We start from the raw sequence: 13,334 nt of genomic DNA on the forward strand, positions 1-13,334 counted from the left end.
TTGTAAATCTTTACAATCATTCCCGAAAGAACCAAGCAGGCCCGCCTGCCTTATTGCGATCGAAATTTTCTTCAAAACAGCAATTTTTGGCATGTACCTTTCTCGCTCGAAGTTTGTTGTTTCCCGAAGCGAAGGCTTTTTGAGAACAGCAACACACAGAGCAGAAGGTGTGGGATGCAACGGATGTCAGAAAATTATCCTGGAAATGTACTTCAGTTGATCAGACCAAAGCATTTGATCAGACCATGTCTTTATCGATATAATACATCGATGGTCTTTATTGACCCTCTGAGCCGTCAAGAAATATATTAACCACAAATTGTATAATGAAAGTAATGTTTAAGTTACTAGTTTTATTGTATTTAACTTTTAATTTTTTTTTATACCTCATCAAAAAAAGATTAGTTAAGAAAAATACTGACTTCCTAATTTTGTTCATTATAATTACAAATCATTTTGACATCACTTGCAAACAGGCTCTTGCAGCACCTCTTTGCTGCCCTCATGTGACATATTCATCTTGTAACATGCAGTATTATGCAAATGCCATAGGCCTTTTTCACAGAAGACATTTAGACTTGGCAGTATTTATCCATAACACGTGTAACAGAAAGGAATATACTTCTTGTTCATATATAATATGTTCTTTTTTGGCGCATTTGCTTTTGGAAAATCACCTGGCAAGCAAATACCACTAAACAAAGGAGGCATTATTAAATAGATTTTATTACATAAATGACGGATTTTTGACAGTTTGGCCTTTAAACATAAAGACACTGCTAAACATTTCAGGTATTTTGGTTGGGTAAATCTGAACAACAGAGCCATGCATTCATTCGAGTCAATTTCTGTTTGAGGTTTGTGCATGGGTTTATGTACTGTATTTGTATATGTTTCTAGAATTATTTGATTTGACCAGACACAGATATCCACAGACCCTTCCTCCCTGCACCTCCAGCACACCCTTCCCCCAGCCCAGTCCTCTCTGCAGAGTTTCCCTTTCAGCCCCAGTTGCACTGGTCTTCATCTTTAACTGCCAGGATGTCTGTGACCAGGCCGGTGCCGATGGTTCTGTTTCCGTCTCTCAGAGTGAACCTCTGGCCCTTTTCCAAAACCATTGGCTGGCGGAGTGTGAGCGTCAAGGAGGTGTCCTCCCCTGGCATCACCATTTCCTGAACAAAGATGACAACAACAGACAGGAGAGTGGTTACTGTCCTTCAAAATCCTGTTGTACTACATAGTTTACAAATGCAAGAAGCTTAAAAAGTACATTAGGTTATATTGAAAACATAAACTGGTGTATGCCAACACCCTATTGTCAAATCCATACAGGTACGCTGTAATAAAATCAAAATCCAACAGGTCTAAATTCAATACTACCTTTGTGAAATTTATAATTCCTACAACTTTTTTTACATTGCAAAATGCAGCATTGCTTTATTTATTTATTTATATATATATATATATATATATATATATATATATATATATATATATATATATATATATATATATATATATATATATATACACACACACACACACACACAAGCACAATTATTTTAATATCTATGTTTGACTGGAAATATTCTCAAGTTACATAAAGTACATTAAGATGTTGAATACATGCACTAGCTGAGTGAACTGTTTTGGATGGGATTCAAACACTATTTTACACTTAAGTACTGTTCTTAAGTACAATGTTGAGGTATTCTTACTTGAGTTTTTCCATTTTCTGCAACTTTATACTTCTACTCCACTTAATCTCAAGACCACCCAGATTTATTTTATGACCCTGATCAGCATATAAAACTAGTTCTACCTTAACCAGCTACAACAGTAAAATGCTGCTTAAGCAATGATGCATCAGTTATAATAATCTAATTAAAAATATAGCACTCAAAAGGGGCTATATTTATGCATAACGAGTACCTTTATTTCAGATACTTCAAGTACATTTTAACTTAATGAAGTGTTTTGAATGAAGGGCTTTTTCCCCCCCATTCACTGACAGACCGACACACAAACAAACCTTATCATCGGGCAGAGTGACTCTGCAGGCCATGTCCCAGGTTAGAGAGAACATGACGGGCATGAAGTTGGTGACAAAAGGTTTGTGTCTGCCTCCCTCTTCCTTACTCAGAACATACACCTGTAATACAGGAAGCACAAACATGTCCACACACATCAGTGTTTCAGTTACTAGACATTTGTGCATTTTGATTTTAAAAGCTGGAGTGCATAACCTTTGTCTCCCCCCTCTGGCTGTGAGAGTAATTACATAAACACTGTGGACATGCTAAAAAGAAGCAGCGGGATTCAGCCAGCTGCATGCTGGGGTCTCTCCACCCTTCCTGCATGTCAAGGTATTGAGTAAAACTGGTAGAATGACATACTGTGTAACCAATCAGAGAACCAGAATAGCAGCTAATAGGCTTAATCAGCACCGTCTGAACTCATTAGGCAAGGGCTTGAATGTAACAGACGTTCATTTATATGTAAAAGTTCCGCACTCTTTCAAATAGTAAAAATTAAACTAAACAAAGAATAAAAAAAATGTGCATTTACATTACATAACCACCCTCACTCTAGCTATTTTGCTTTGCCAGTAGATAGTCAGTAGTCATGTTTCCATCAACTTATTTTTATGCGCATTTTGAAGTATCGCATTAGAAAATGGCAAAATTAGAAAAAAAATCCTCAAATTCGCAAAAAAGTTTTTAAGCTCGCTTGAGGTGGTTTTTGCCTTCTTTGAAAAAGAGTTAATGCTTTGCTGAATAAGTTGTGACATAGTGAACATGTAACTCACATGACTATAGTCCCGGTCAACAGTAGTTTATTTGCTCTAAACCAGTTGATGGAAACGCTGCCAATTCGCTTTTTTCCCCCTCTCTTTTTGGCGACATTTTAAAAGTTTGCTTAAAATTTGCTTGACAATTAGATGGAAACATGACTTGTGTCAGGCATCTGTCTGGTCTCCCAGTTTGCCTTTAAAACTGCTCTTTGGCCGGTAGTCATGTAATAAATAAAAATAAATGTGACTATTGGTCTGTCAACTGGTTTGTGCGCTCGGACCTGGGCCTTGATTTTCTGGTAAGGCTGGATGGATCCTGGTTTGCACATCACCATCCCTCTCCTTATATCTTCTCTCTTCAGTCCTCGGACCAGAGCGCCCAGGTTATCTCCTGCTTCTGCCCGATCCAGAGACTTGTGGAACATCTCAATACCTGAGCAAAATAGGCTAGGTGAACACCACCACTCATACAGTAAGGTATCATTTAAGCTAAACATTTCAGCAAATAATCACACATACGTGTTCAACTGGGATGATATTTCGTGATTGTGAAGGTCATGCTATATGATTCATATTTACATACTCAAACAATTCAGTGAGCCCCTAATGCCCTGTATGGAGGTGTCTGCATTTGTAAAGTTTCTCCACTCATTTATTCAGATTTTTCTTTTATATATTGTGACCTGTCTGTAAATGTGTCATGCTGTGGTTATGTGCTTTGTAAGTAACACAGGAGCTCCTCCTCTTGAGTTTCTGTTGCTTTCCCCCCCCTTTCACTCACCTGTAACCACTGACTTGAAGCTGCGATTGTGGCCCACAAACTCACAGTCATCTCCTTTCTTGATGATACCCCTCTCCATAGTGCCCGTCACCACCGTACCTCTGCCTGAAGGACACAAAAGATAACACTCAAATTTTGAGCAAATAACTTTTTCACGTGAGATGGTGCATTTTTACAGCTAGGAAGTGCAAGTCAGTCATAATATTTCACCACTGAACAGAGGCAAATACATTAAAGCTATGAATTCATTACAACGAAACTAATACCACCAATATTCCTCCCTAATTGGGTTCAGCATTACAGTACAGTGTTGAGATGAAAAGTGTGCAGGTCGCATTTCTTGTAGTTTCCTACCTGGGATTGAGTAAACCCCTTCAATGGGCAGAAGAAAGGATTTTTCCAGCTCTCTTTTGGGCAGAGGAACATAAGAATCCACGATCTCCAGCAGACTCATCACTGCATTTACACCGAGTTCAGGCTCTCTGTTCTGAGATGGAGCAAAAAATTTTCTAGTCAGATCACATCTAGACGCCTCACGTTAGAGACTCAAAATGTACTGCACTTAGCCACAAGATTTTGCTGACTGAACCATTATTTTTACTGTAGCTTGTTGTTAAAACCATGCAAAGGTAGCTGACAGAGCTGTAAACCACTAGTGGTTAAGCTCAGCAAAGTATTGTAAGAAAAATGACTGCAGGCGTTCCCCTCACCTCCAGGGCGCAGAGGGCTGAGCCTATCACAACAGGTGTGTTCTCGCCATCATAGCCGAACTCTGTGAGCAGCTCGCGGATCTCGATCTCCACCAGTTCCACCATCTCCCGGTCCTCCACGGCATCGGCCTTGTTGATGAAAACCACAACATGCTCGACGCCAATCTGCCTGGCCAACAGGAGGTGCTCTCGTGTCTGAGGCATCTGGCCGTCAGTGGCCGCCACCACCAGGATGCAGCCGTCCATCTGAGCTGTGCCTGTAATCATGTTCTAAAATAAAAAAAATAAAAAAATAAAAAAAAAGATGTTGAGGTAATTAAATTACATTTAATTTATTGATGATGTAAATAAATAAGGTTGAAATGCTTATGGAGAAACAAGGATTCTGATCAGCTAAAATAACAACAAAGCTGCATGATGTTCAGCACTTTCCAGGCCAGGCCCGTTGCTGGTGCTTTGTAGAGGAAGATTACCTTGACATAGTCAGCATGACCAGGACAGTCTGTGTGAGCATAATGTCTGTTGGCTGTGGTGTATTCTACATGAGAAGCATTGATGGTGATTCCTCTGGCCTTCTCTTCAGGGGCATTGTCAATGTCTTCATATTTTTTATAGTTAGCACCACCAGCGTCAGCGAGCACTAAGGACCCAAAAACACAACAAGGTCACATTTCTGATTTCTTGTTACCCAAAACGATATATATATTAAAAAAAAATTAGGCCTTACATTTTTGTCAGAGGTTAGTGGAGCAAACTCAGTCTCTAGATCCAATTAATGTTGGATTTAAGGTAATCTGGGCCAGTGTAGAGTAAAACCTAGGACGTCAGTGACTCTACCTTTTGTGATGGCTGCAGTCAGGGTTGTCTTTCCGTGATCAACATGACCAATTGTTCCAATGTTCACATGGGGCTTGTCCCTGCTGTATGTCTTCTTAGCCTCTGCAGCAAAGGTCCGCCGACTCAGGGGCACCGCAGACTACAAGACAAAAAAAAAAAAAAAAAAAAAAATACAGGAATAATGCAGTTTCAAAATCCATGTTAAACATTCTGTAGACTGCTGTTTGTCATGCACACTCACCAATTTAAAGGAGCTGTGCCGGAGGCATGGCGAAGACAGCTGAAGGGCTGAGAAGAGGGAATCAAAATATGAGAATTATATTAATTTTGAAAAAAAAATTTCAGTCTCACTGCAAAATATACTGTATGTAGACATCTGTTGATAGCAATAATTTGTCTCCATTTTCTGTTAGCACTGAATTTCTCACACATCTCTACTGGCTATCATCTAATTAAAAAATATGCCAGTGTTAAATAATTAACAAGGTAAAGCATCACTTTCATTTTAATAAAAGAAAACACTCAAATACAGTAAAATAAGCATGTTTTGCAACTGAATTGATCAGTCTCATTATTTTTTGATAATAGGAATGTGACTGTGTCAGAGTTTTTGAATCTGATTTACAGTTTACATCAGGTAATTAGCTGAAGCACCTCTGCAGCAGCTTGCATTAAGCTAACAGACCCTTTGAACCAGAAGGGAAGACCCCACACTATCAGTCTCATCCAAATTAGTTATTAAACAGTAGGTTTCGATATCTTGCCGCCTATAATAGTAGCTACTTTCAATCATTACTCATTAGTCAGTTCTCATTCTCAGCTAGCTGTATCGTTAGCTAACAATCACTGGTAACGTGACCTTGCTCTGCTATTGAAGAGACAGCAGCATCTCTTTTTTCATGATAGAATATGTTTCTACAAACACAAACAACATATTCTCTCATGTGTAGAACAAATCCGGGTGCTATGAATCAACAAAGTGCCAGAAATGCATACAGAATCATTTACTACAAGAAAATTAAACTCATTTACCGGAGAAACATGCACGCAATCCCACAAGCGCCGCCATCTTGGATGGTGAGGCAAAACCAAGACGATCATAAAATCAAGAGAGTACCTCACCAACTCCAAAGCTGTCGCCCACACAGCAGACACAAATGGCGTTTTATTCGTTACAAACATAGATTGGTTACAACGGTTTACTAATAGAATACTACCACTACGAATGGTGTTAGTTATGTTTTCAATACCACTACTACTAATGATAATAATGCACATCAAGACACGACATATTACAATTATTTAATAAGAGAAAGTGCCAAACTGCAGGTTTTAGGATACGAGCAGATCAGACTGAGTAGTTCGTTTTTAAAGTTATTGTAAAAGCTGTTGTTTTGTATTCATTTCTCCAACTTGCTTAATTTATCTGTGGCATTGGTGGAGAAATGTTTGATTTTTACTTTTCACGCTTTTAACAAATGTCTAAATCTAAATCAATCATCAAAATCACATAAGTTGTAACAATATATTGGGTCTGCACGACACGAGGACATGATCATTATCTAATTGCAATTAATTGGAATTTCATGAGGCACTATTCTCCTCTTACTTTTACTGATACTCTCTGAACGCCGTGCGTAAACGTCACTGATTTACCTTAAACACACTAATAGGTGGAGTTTGCATAGAAAGAAGTAGATTACTGTTGTGCCTTTTAAATGCCAAGGTTAGAATACTGTCAGTTTTACAATATTATAATTTTAAAGTACTGAGTTAGCATAGAACATGTGAATACTTAAATGACACAAGAGATGAGAAAAGAGTTCGGAAAAACATTTTGCTTGCCAATTTGGTTCAAGGTTTACGGTACAGCATGGCAGCCTCCTCGCCACTCGTGAGATCAGCTAATGTTACGTTAGCTAGAATGTTCTTCTAGCGCATTCATGTATCTGTGTTTAAAGGGAAGTTAACTTGTTTTAAAAAGACGCAGTGTGTCTATTTTTTTTCCAACGCAGCTTCATAGGACTCGTGTAAAGGTAAATTGTGTTAAGATTCAGGGTTATATAGGGCTACTGCGTATTTTAAAATGTAGCATGATTCTAGTGATGTAAACTAATGAGCTGTAACGTTACTGTCGAATAGCAGTGAATGGGGTCCTTGGAGGTAGTGCAAGGGTAACGCCAGGGTCATCAGAGAGTAAAGTTTAAAACTGTATTTTGGATTCATTTTCACAGGCCCTGTCTACTGCACGTCATTTCTGAATCCAGTGGTCCAATTGTCTTGTTGATGTTCTTGTTTTACTCCTCAGCGGTGCACATCATGGCAGAAGACAGACCAACTAGGAGATATCCCCAGAACCTCCAGGGGGTCCTGCAGCTAGCAGTGGATGTTGGTTCAGCCGCAGAGGGACCTGCCACTGTTGAACCCATGTCAGAGGAGGTGAGGGCCTGTTAATAATACATTGCAAACCTAAGGAGGCTTTGGGCAGAAAGCCCTACACGCACACATCTCGTTTGTTCCAGACTTTCTAGTCCTCGCGTCAGTTAGTTCTCACTGACGGTCTTTTTTGGTTATTGATTGTTTTAACTCCATTTTTTTTAAGCGAAAAGGCCCATATTTACTGGTTTCAACAACTACAATTTTAATATTTGTTGTTTTTCTTTTCTATGCTTTTGAAGTAAACATCATTGGATTTTGGCAACATGGACTGTGGGAAATTGTTAAAGGCTATTTTCTGACATTTAATTGATGATGAAACTAATTGTTAGTTACAGCTCTAGACACAAGTGTTCTTCAAGTGCTCAAAACTATAAGCAGGCCTTGTTCCATCACAAGGTCATATGTGTTTATCCATTGTTTCTCATAATGTCTCTATCAGAACCAAAACCAAATATATCCCAGTGCCCCATGGGTTCTTCTGAAATTATAACTCTTTTTGAGTCAATTTGGCCTCAGTCCAGGTACTTTGGATTTTTGTGTGTGTTTGAGATGTTGTAAAAGGACAGTCCATCTAAGGGAGTACACGTTTTAATTTGGATCCATGAAGACCTCTAACTTGCATCAAAGTTAAGCAACATTCTTGTACTCTTTATTTGTTACAGAGGAAGACATGGCTGGGAGATGCTCTTGCAGAAGTCTGTAAAGGCCCAATGGATGAAGTGGAGCAGATAAAGCACTGCTTGGCCGTCTTACGCAAAGAGGGAAGGAGAGAAAGGGAGAGAGAAGGAGAGGAGGAAAGGGATGAGGAGGATGAAGATGAGCGGGAATCCGCCTTTGAATTGCTGTCCGAGTTGTGTGAGAACCTGGACAATGCTAGAGGTTTGTTATAAACAGTATTATAGTTGATATTTTCCAAGCATTCGTTAGCATGGACTTAGAACCACTAGCAGACTAGAGATTATGAAGAAAAAAAAAATACTATATGTTGGCCCTATCCTGACTTTGTCTGACTGTGCTTCACAGACCTAATGACTCTTGGTGGACTGGATTTGTGCCTCTCCCAGTATCTGTGTCATGCCCAAAGTGGACTGAGGTGGCGTGCTGCCCATCTTATCGCTACCTGTGCCCAGAACATGTCGCAGGTGCAGGTCCACTTGTTTAGCATCGGGGCACTGCCAAAACTGCTGCAGCTGACAGACTCAGACCCCCACCCCACAGTCAGAGTGAAAGCCCTTTATGCTGTGTCGTGTGAGTATCTCAGACAGAGCTGCAAAATTAAGTATGAAACTCACTCAATGTTGAATACTGTTTACTTGAAACTGGCTAATAATGTTACTGACTAGTAGTTTGATCAGAAGCATGAATTGGTTTTCTGACCACATTGAAAGAGAGTGTAAAAAACTTAGACTAGATTTGACGTTCAGCATACAGTTCACCTCAGAACAGACTGTAACTGTATCCTGTTGTGACTTTAGGTCTGGTTCGAGAGCAGGAGGCAGGACTCCAGGCATTCTTGTCCCATGATGGCTTCTCAATGCTGATGCGAGGCATGCAGTCAGACAACGAGAAGCTCAGAACTAAGTCTGCATTCCTTCTGCTCAACCTGCTCATGTCACATCCTGAAACAAAAGGTAAGAATGAGAGAGGAATCGAAACAGGACAGTGCGTTTTTAACTAAGCTTGGGATTTTTTTTATTTATTTTTTTGCCATCACAGCCTTTGTCTGAAAATCTGGCAATGTTTACCCTGTAAAATCATATTCTGTAAATTAAAAGGGCAGATATTCACAAATAAAAAAAGTTATGGCGAACAGTTCACTAATTATTTTCCAAAAAGAAGCTTAATATTAATAATAATAATAGCCTATAGCCTAGAACCTGGGTTCCCAACTCCAAACCTATCACCCCTACCAGCTGATGCTCAAGCCCTCCAACAGTAGGGCTGGTGAGTTGCTACAGGTGTGTTGAAAACATAAAGCGATGAGTATTTATCTAGTTTTTAACTACTGTTGTTGGGTTATCGATTTGTATTTTTCCATTGCTCTGGTCTAATAAACTGATGACTGATGGGCTTGCAGTTTTGACTGGTAAGTACTTTGTTCATTTTGGGTCCGATATATTATCTATATATTTTTCCTTCTTCCTGCAGACACCGTTGTCTCCATGGGTATGGTACAGCAGCTGGTATCTGTTCTTCGCACACCACACTCAGATTTCCATGAACATGTGCTTGGCGCCCTTTGCTGGTAAGAAACATCTTCTCTTAATTTCAACCTTGCTGTCTCCAACACTCACAAGTTGACATTAACTCATGGTTCATTAGTAGTTGAACTCTTTTGTGTGTCTGATGTCTTGTCTAGTCTGGTGGAAGAATGTCCACAGGGTCTCAAAGACTGCAGGAATCCTGCTTTGGGTCTGGAGGAGTTACTCAGACAGCTATCCAAAGAGCTCCAAGGAAAAGAAGAAAGCCAGGTAACGCCTATGTCTTTAAGCCTGCTGGTAAAAGATGGTAAACCTCGGTTCAAGTATTGTGTGAATGTAGACCTAAAATAGTTTTTTTTTGTCTTTTTTTTTATTTTTAAAAGCAAACAGAGTTTATAAGACGGTTGTCTTTTCTCATGTACAAAACTATGACTGCATGATGGCAAAATTTAGTGTTGTGGAAATGTGTAAAATATTAATGAAATAGTAAGTCAACAAACAAAAAGCAACCAACTTCTGACTAAATGTATTTTCAAGTGCCAGCTAGAAGCCAACACGTCGATAATTTTCCATCAGAAAATTTAACTTTTAGGCAAATGAAGATATCTGTTAAAAAAAAAAAAAAAAAAAAAAAAAAAAAAAAACTTTATTCTTGTCCAGGAACATCTTTCAAAGTCATGTTTTTGTTTCCAACAGGAAGAACTGGACTTCTGTGAGCGTTTGAGGGTTACTTGTTTCCGCGGGCAGCAGTCAGATGACAATGGGATGGATCGCTGAAGTCTTATTTACCTCACCTGTTTTGGTATCAGTGTGAAAAGATGTTAACAGAACATTTATGATCTGGATCGTAGATGTTAAGCAATGTTTTTGTCTGTTAGGACAGATGCTGTCCATATTTTGCATGCAATGCAGGAGCTGGATTGTACTGTGTAAATAGCTCTAATGTATAAAAATACTTCTCAAGTCAGCTGCTATTTTTAGTCCCATGTTTTCAGTTCTTCATATCATAAATGTAACCCCTAACCAAATACCAATCTCCCTCACAGGTAGTATGTATTTTCTGTTTGAGTTGTTAATATTTACATCCTGAATGTTAATTTAGTTACACATGCAACCAGGTATTGATTGTTATAAGTTAGCATTGTCTGAAGTCTCTGAGTTAAAGTTTATTCCTTTTCATTTTAGTCAATTGTCTCTTAAGAAATTACTCAGAATTATGGACATCATTGTTTATGTTTTTCACCATATTTATTCATTAACAAAACAACATATTTATACATATAATAGCCAGCTCACAAGTGAAAACATGCACAACCTACACATAAACATGGATGTCACGCAAAATTAAAATATTTTGGCACAAATCAGAGAATACAGATTATTCTAAACTGATATGCGTGGTGTTTCTTTAGGTTTTGTTGTAGACCATGGTATTTTAAAATGTTATGAATATTCATATGATATTTCAAATGACAACAGGAAACACATAGTAAAATATCTTGACATTGAAAGTTGCTTTTTTTTAATCTTTTGAACTAGCTAGTAGCTGTCAAGTGCTGACCAGTCAAAGAACTACTTTCCTTCTTTGATTGGTTCATATTAAAAAAAACTCAAAGACCTACAAAAAGTATTAATAGGTAGTTTTGGATCTTACTAAGGTGATGGAGATACTTCAGACTCATCCACAGGGATGCTGATTAGGACCTCTTCCATTTTGCAAAGTCCTCCTTCTCCACTGCCTTTACATCGCCCACAGCAATTAGTAGCTGTGCCAAATAATATGTCACCATGACAATAGCATTACCATGCTCAATAGGATCTGTCACCTTGAAAACCTGCAGAGCCAGTGACAGGTCAGACACCATGAAGGACAAACTTCCTAACAGTGTTGGCACATGGCGGGTTCTGATGGCTAATGCCCCCATTAGAGAAATTAAAACAATGTAGACCCCCACAGCTGGAAGCATTATGTCTGAGTTTGGTGCCTTCTGCAGGAATGGATATATGTAGATGTAGACACCTCCTCCCACCATGAACAGGATCAGATATAGAAAACGGATCCAGGAGGAAGAGGAAGAGGAATATGCCACATAACGACTGGAGAGGAAGGTGAGTGAGTACAGCAAATGAGCCACAGCAAATGCAGCCATTCCTGAAACAGACGTGTGACATGTTCAGGCCATACAATACATCAATAAATAGCAGGCCAATCAATTATTTGCAGCTTAAATTTAGAGGGTTCTATTGATCACAGAATATATTAATATTTTTTTATTCAAAAAATAAAACTTTATTCGTCACCTACAACTGCAGTACAATGTAGTGAAATTCAAGCTGCATTTAACCTATCCTAAGCATTAGGAGCAGTAGACATAGACATGCAGTGCCCACCGGGGAGCAACTTGGGGTTCAGTGTCTTGCGCATGGACACTGACATTAGGCCGGAGATGTCCAGGATCAAACCACCAATCTTGTGGTTGAGGGCAGACCCCGTCTACACTCTCTGCAACATGCCATTACATGTAGTACTATACATGCAATGTACATTCTCAGATTATGAGGCCAACCTACAGCTTAGTTTGCATCTTGAAAATGCCTGGATTCGTGCTTCACTGATGTACAAATTCTTACCATGCAGAAAAAGCTCAGGCCATACCAGACAGCAGTCACCAACAGCAGAGAAGAGCAGTCCTCCCACCACACCCAGGACACTCTGCCCTCCATTCCAGCTCAGCACTGCTGCAGCCAATAGGAGTGTTGGTGCTGATTTGACACCCGCAGACATGATGGAAGCGGGTGAGTCAGGAGTCCACAGGTAGAAGTACACAGCTGTGGATAAAAAGAAAGGCGAGAGAGAAAAAAGGAGAGCACAGGACTGATAGAGAGGAAATGACAGAAAGAAACGGGAGACATGTCACAGCATGAATTTGAAGAATTGGCTGAAATTATGATTTTATTCTTTCCACATCAAGAAAATGTAACTAACAAAAACAACTATTGGCCAATGACTGTTGGTAAGAATAAAGGAATATTAGGTACCATGTTTCTCCTCTGCCGCCTGTCATAGGCAGCTGTCTCAAGGATGTCCATCGTCTCAGAATCAGCACTGCCGTGAGCTCAAGCAGATGTACCAATTGGATCCTTTTACGCACTTTGTATTTTATATCCTGTCTTTGCCTTTTCTGTCTTTGTTACCAACACACAATCCTCAGATGTTCTTGTCCTGTTCCCCTGTCTCAAATCTCTGCTGTGTCTCTGTCCGGTGGTATTTCACAGCAAATGAACTTTAGACTGATCCTCGCCTTCTGATCGCACTCTGATAATCAGTGTTCTCCCTGTGTTGAGTTCTCATGGACAAACAGCTGACCTTTGACCTCTTTGGTGACACAAACACATTAGGAGCAAAGTTGAACTAGTAGTAAACTCGTATGATAAAGGTCCTTCTCTTACTTTACATGTAAACGTCTGATGATTGTTGGTAATGGCAAATGAATGGTGTGGAAATGGCCAGAAAGGGATTTCCTTTGGTATAATCCTTTAAATCATATCTCTTAACCTTGTAGGTGATGCAA

The 13,334-nt window shown here is 39.3% G+C and overlaps 3 protein-coding genes across 6 annotated transcripts; 1 reads left to right on the top strand and 2 right to left on the bottom strand.

The window, feature by feature from the left end:
* Positions 1-708: 708 nt before the first annotated feature.
* tufm (Tu translation elongation factor, mitochondrial) lies at positions 709-6,716 on the bottom strand. 2 transcript variants are annotated; one of them, XM_028599869.1, is made up of 11 exons: positions 6,637-6,716; positions 6,155-6,255; positions 5,364-5,410; positions 5,123-5,261; positions 4,759-4,925; positions 4,286-4,555; positions 3,930-4,062; positions 3,576-3,680; positions 3,076-3,227; positions 2,033-2,152; positions 709-1,172 (listed from the first exon to the last, which is right to left on the bottom strand). In XM_028599869.1, the coding sequence occupies exons 2-11, from the start codon at positions 6,189-6,191 to the stop codon at positions 1,002-1,004; spliced, it is 1,341 nt and encodes a 446-aa protein (XP_028455670.1). In that variant the 5' UTR covers positions 6,192-6,255; positions 6,637-6,716; the 3' UTR covers positions 709-1,001. The 2 variants fall into 2 exon arrangements, with proteins under 2 accessions (XP_028455670.1, XP_028455669.1); XM_028599868.1 differs by lacking the exon at positions 6,637-6,716 and having other exon boundaries at positions 6,155-6,389.
* hspbp1 (HSPA (heat shock 70kDa) binding protein, cytoplasmic cochaperone 1) lies at positions 6,711-11,154 on the top strand. Of its 3 annotated transcripts, none has more exons than XM_028599872.1 (8): positions 6,711-6,848; positions 7,431-7,561; positions 8,224-8,440; positions 8,585-8,809; positions 9,037-9,192; positions 9,710-9,806; positions 9,921-10,032; positions 10,459-11,154. In XM_028599872.1, the coding sequence occupies exons 2-8, from the start codon at positions 7,442-7,444 to the stop codon at positions 10,537-10,539; spliced, it is 1,008 nt and encodes a 335-aa protein (XP_028455673.1). In that variant the 5' UTR covers positions 6,711-6,848; positions 7,431-7,441; the 3' UTR covers positions 10,540-11,154. The 3 variants fall into 3 exon arrangements, with proteins under 3 accessions (XP_028455673.1, XP_028455672.1, XP_028455674.1); XM_028599871.1 differs by lacking the exon at positions 6,711-6,848 and adding an exon at positions 6,880-7,158; XM_028599873.1 differs by lacking the exon at positions 6,711-6,848 and adding an exon at positions 7,227-7,296.
* A 305-nt stretch (positions 11,155-11,459) lies between these two features.
* Positions 11,460-12,852, bottom strand: tmem86b (transmembrane protein 86B). Its single transcript, XM_028598667.1, has 3 exons — positions 12,802-12,852; positions 12,394-12,637; positions 11,460-11,914 (listed from the first exon to the last, which is right to left on the bottom strand). The coding sequence occupies exons 1-3, from the start codon at positions 12,850-12,852 to the stop codon at positions 11,460-11,462; spliced, it is 750 nt and encodes a 249-aa protein (XP_028454468.1).
* Between the last annotated feature and the right edge of the window lie 482 nt (positions 12,853-13,334).

This window comes from Perca flavescens, chromosome 15 (assembly GCF_004354835.1).
Source record: "Perca flavescens isolate YP-PL-M2 chromosome 15, PFLA_1.0, whole genome shotgun sequence".
Taxonomy (NCBI): Eukaryota; Metazoa; Chordata; class Actinopteri; order Perciformes; family Percidae; genus Perca; species Perca flavescens.

What these genes read in the sequence shown, in the direction of transcription:
- tufm (XM_028599869.1), bottom strand. Translation starts at nt 6,191, where the DNA reads ATGGCGGCGCTTGTGGGATTGCGTGCATGTTTCTCCG. An exon ending in GTCATGCTGACTATGTCAAG is followed by an intron (nt 4,556 to 4,758) that starts GTAATCTTCCTC and finishes TTTTTATTTTAG; the next exon opens with AACATGATTACAGGCACAGC. An exon ending in CTTCAAGTCAGTGGTTACAG is followed by an intron (nt 3,228 to 3,575) that starts GTGAGTGAAAGG and finishes TATTTTGCTCAG; the next exon opens with GTATTGAGATGTTCCACAAG.
- tmem86b (XM_028598667.1), bottom strand. Translation starts at nt 12,852, where the DNA reads ATGGACATCCTTGAGACAGCTGCCTATGACAGGCGGCAGAGGAGAAAC. An exon ending in GGCGGCAGAGGAGAAACATG is followed by an intron (nt 12,638 to 12,801) that starts GTACCTAATATT and finishes CCTCTCTATCAG; the next exon opens with TCCTGTGCTCTCCTTTTTTC. An exon ending in GCCTGAGCTTTTTCTGCATG is followed by an intron (nt 11,915 to 12,393) that starts GTAAGAATTTGT and finishes CGTCTGTTTCAG; the next exon opens with GAATGGCTGCATTTGCTGTG.
- hspbp1 (XM_028599872.1), top strand. Translation starts at nt 7,442, where the DNA reads ATGGCAGAAGACAGACCAACTAGGAGATATCCCCAGAACCTCCAGGGG. An exon ending in GAACCTGGACAATGCTAGAG is followed by an intron (nt 8,441 to 8,584) that starts GTTTGTTATAAA and finishes TGTGCTTCACAG; the next exon opens with ACCTAATGACTCTTGGTGGA. An exon ending in GTCACATCCTGAAACAAAAG is followed by an intron (nt 9,193 to 9,709) that starts GTAAGAATGAGA and finishes TTCTTCCTGCAG; the next exon opens with ACACCGTTGTCTCCATGGGT.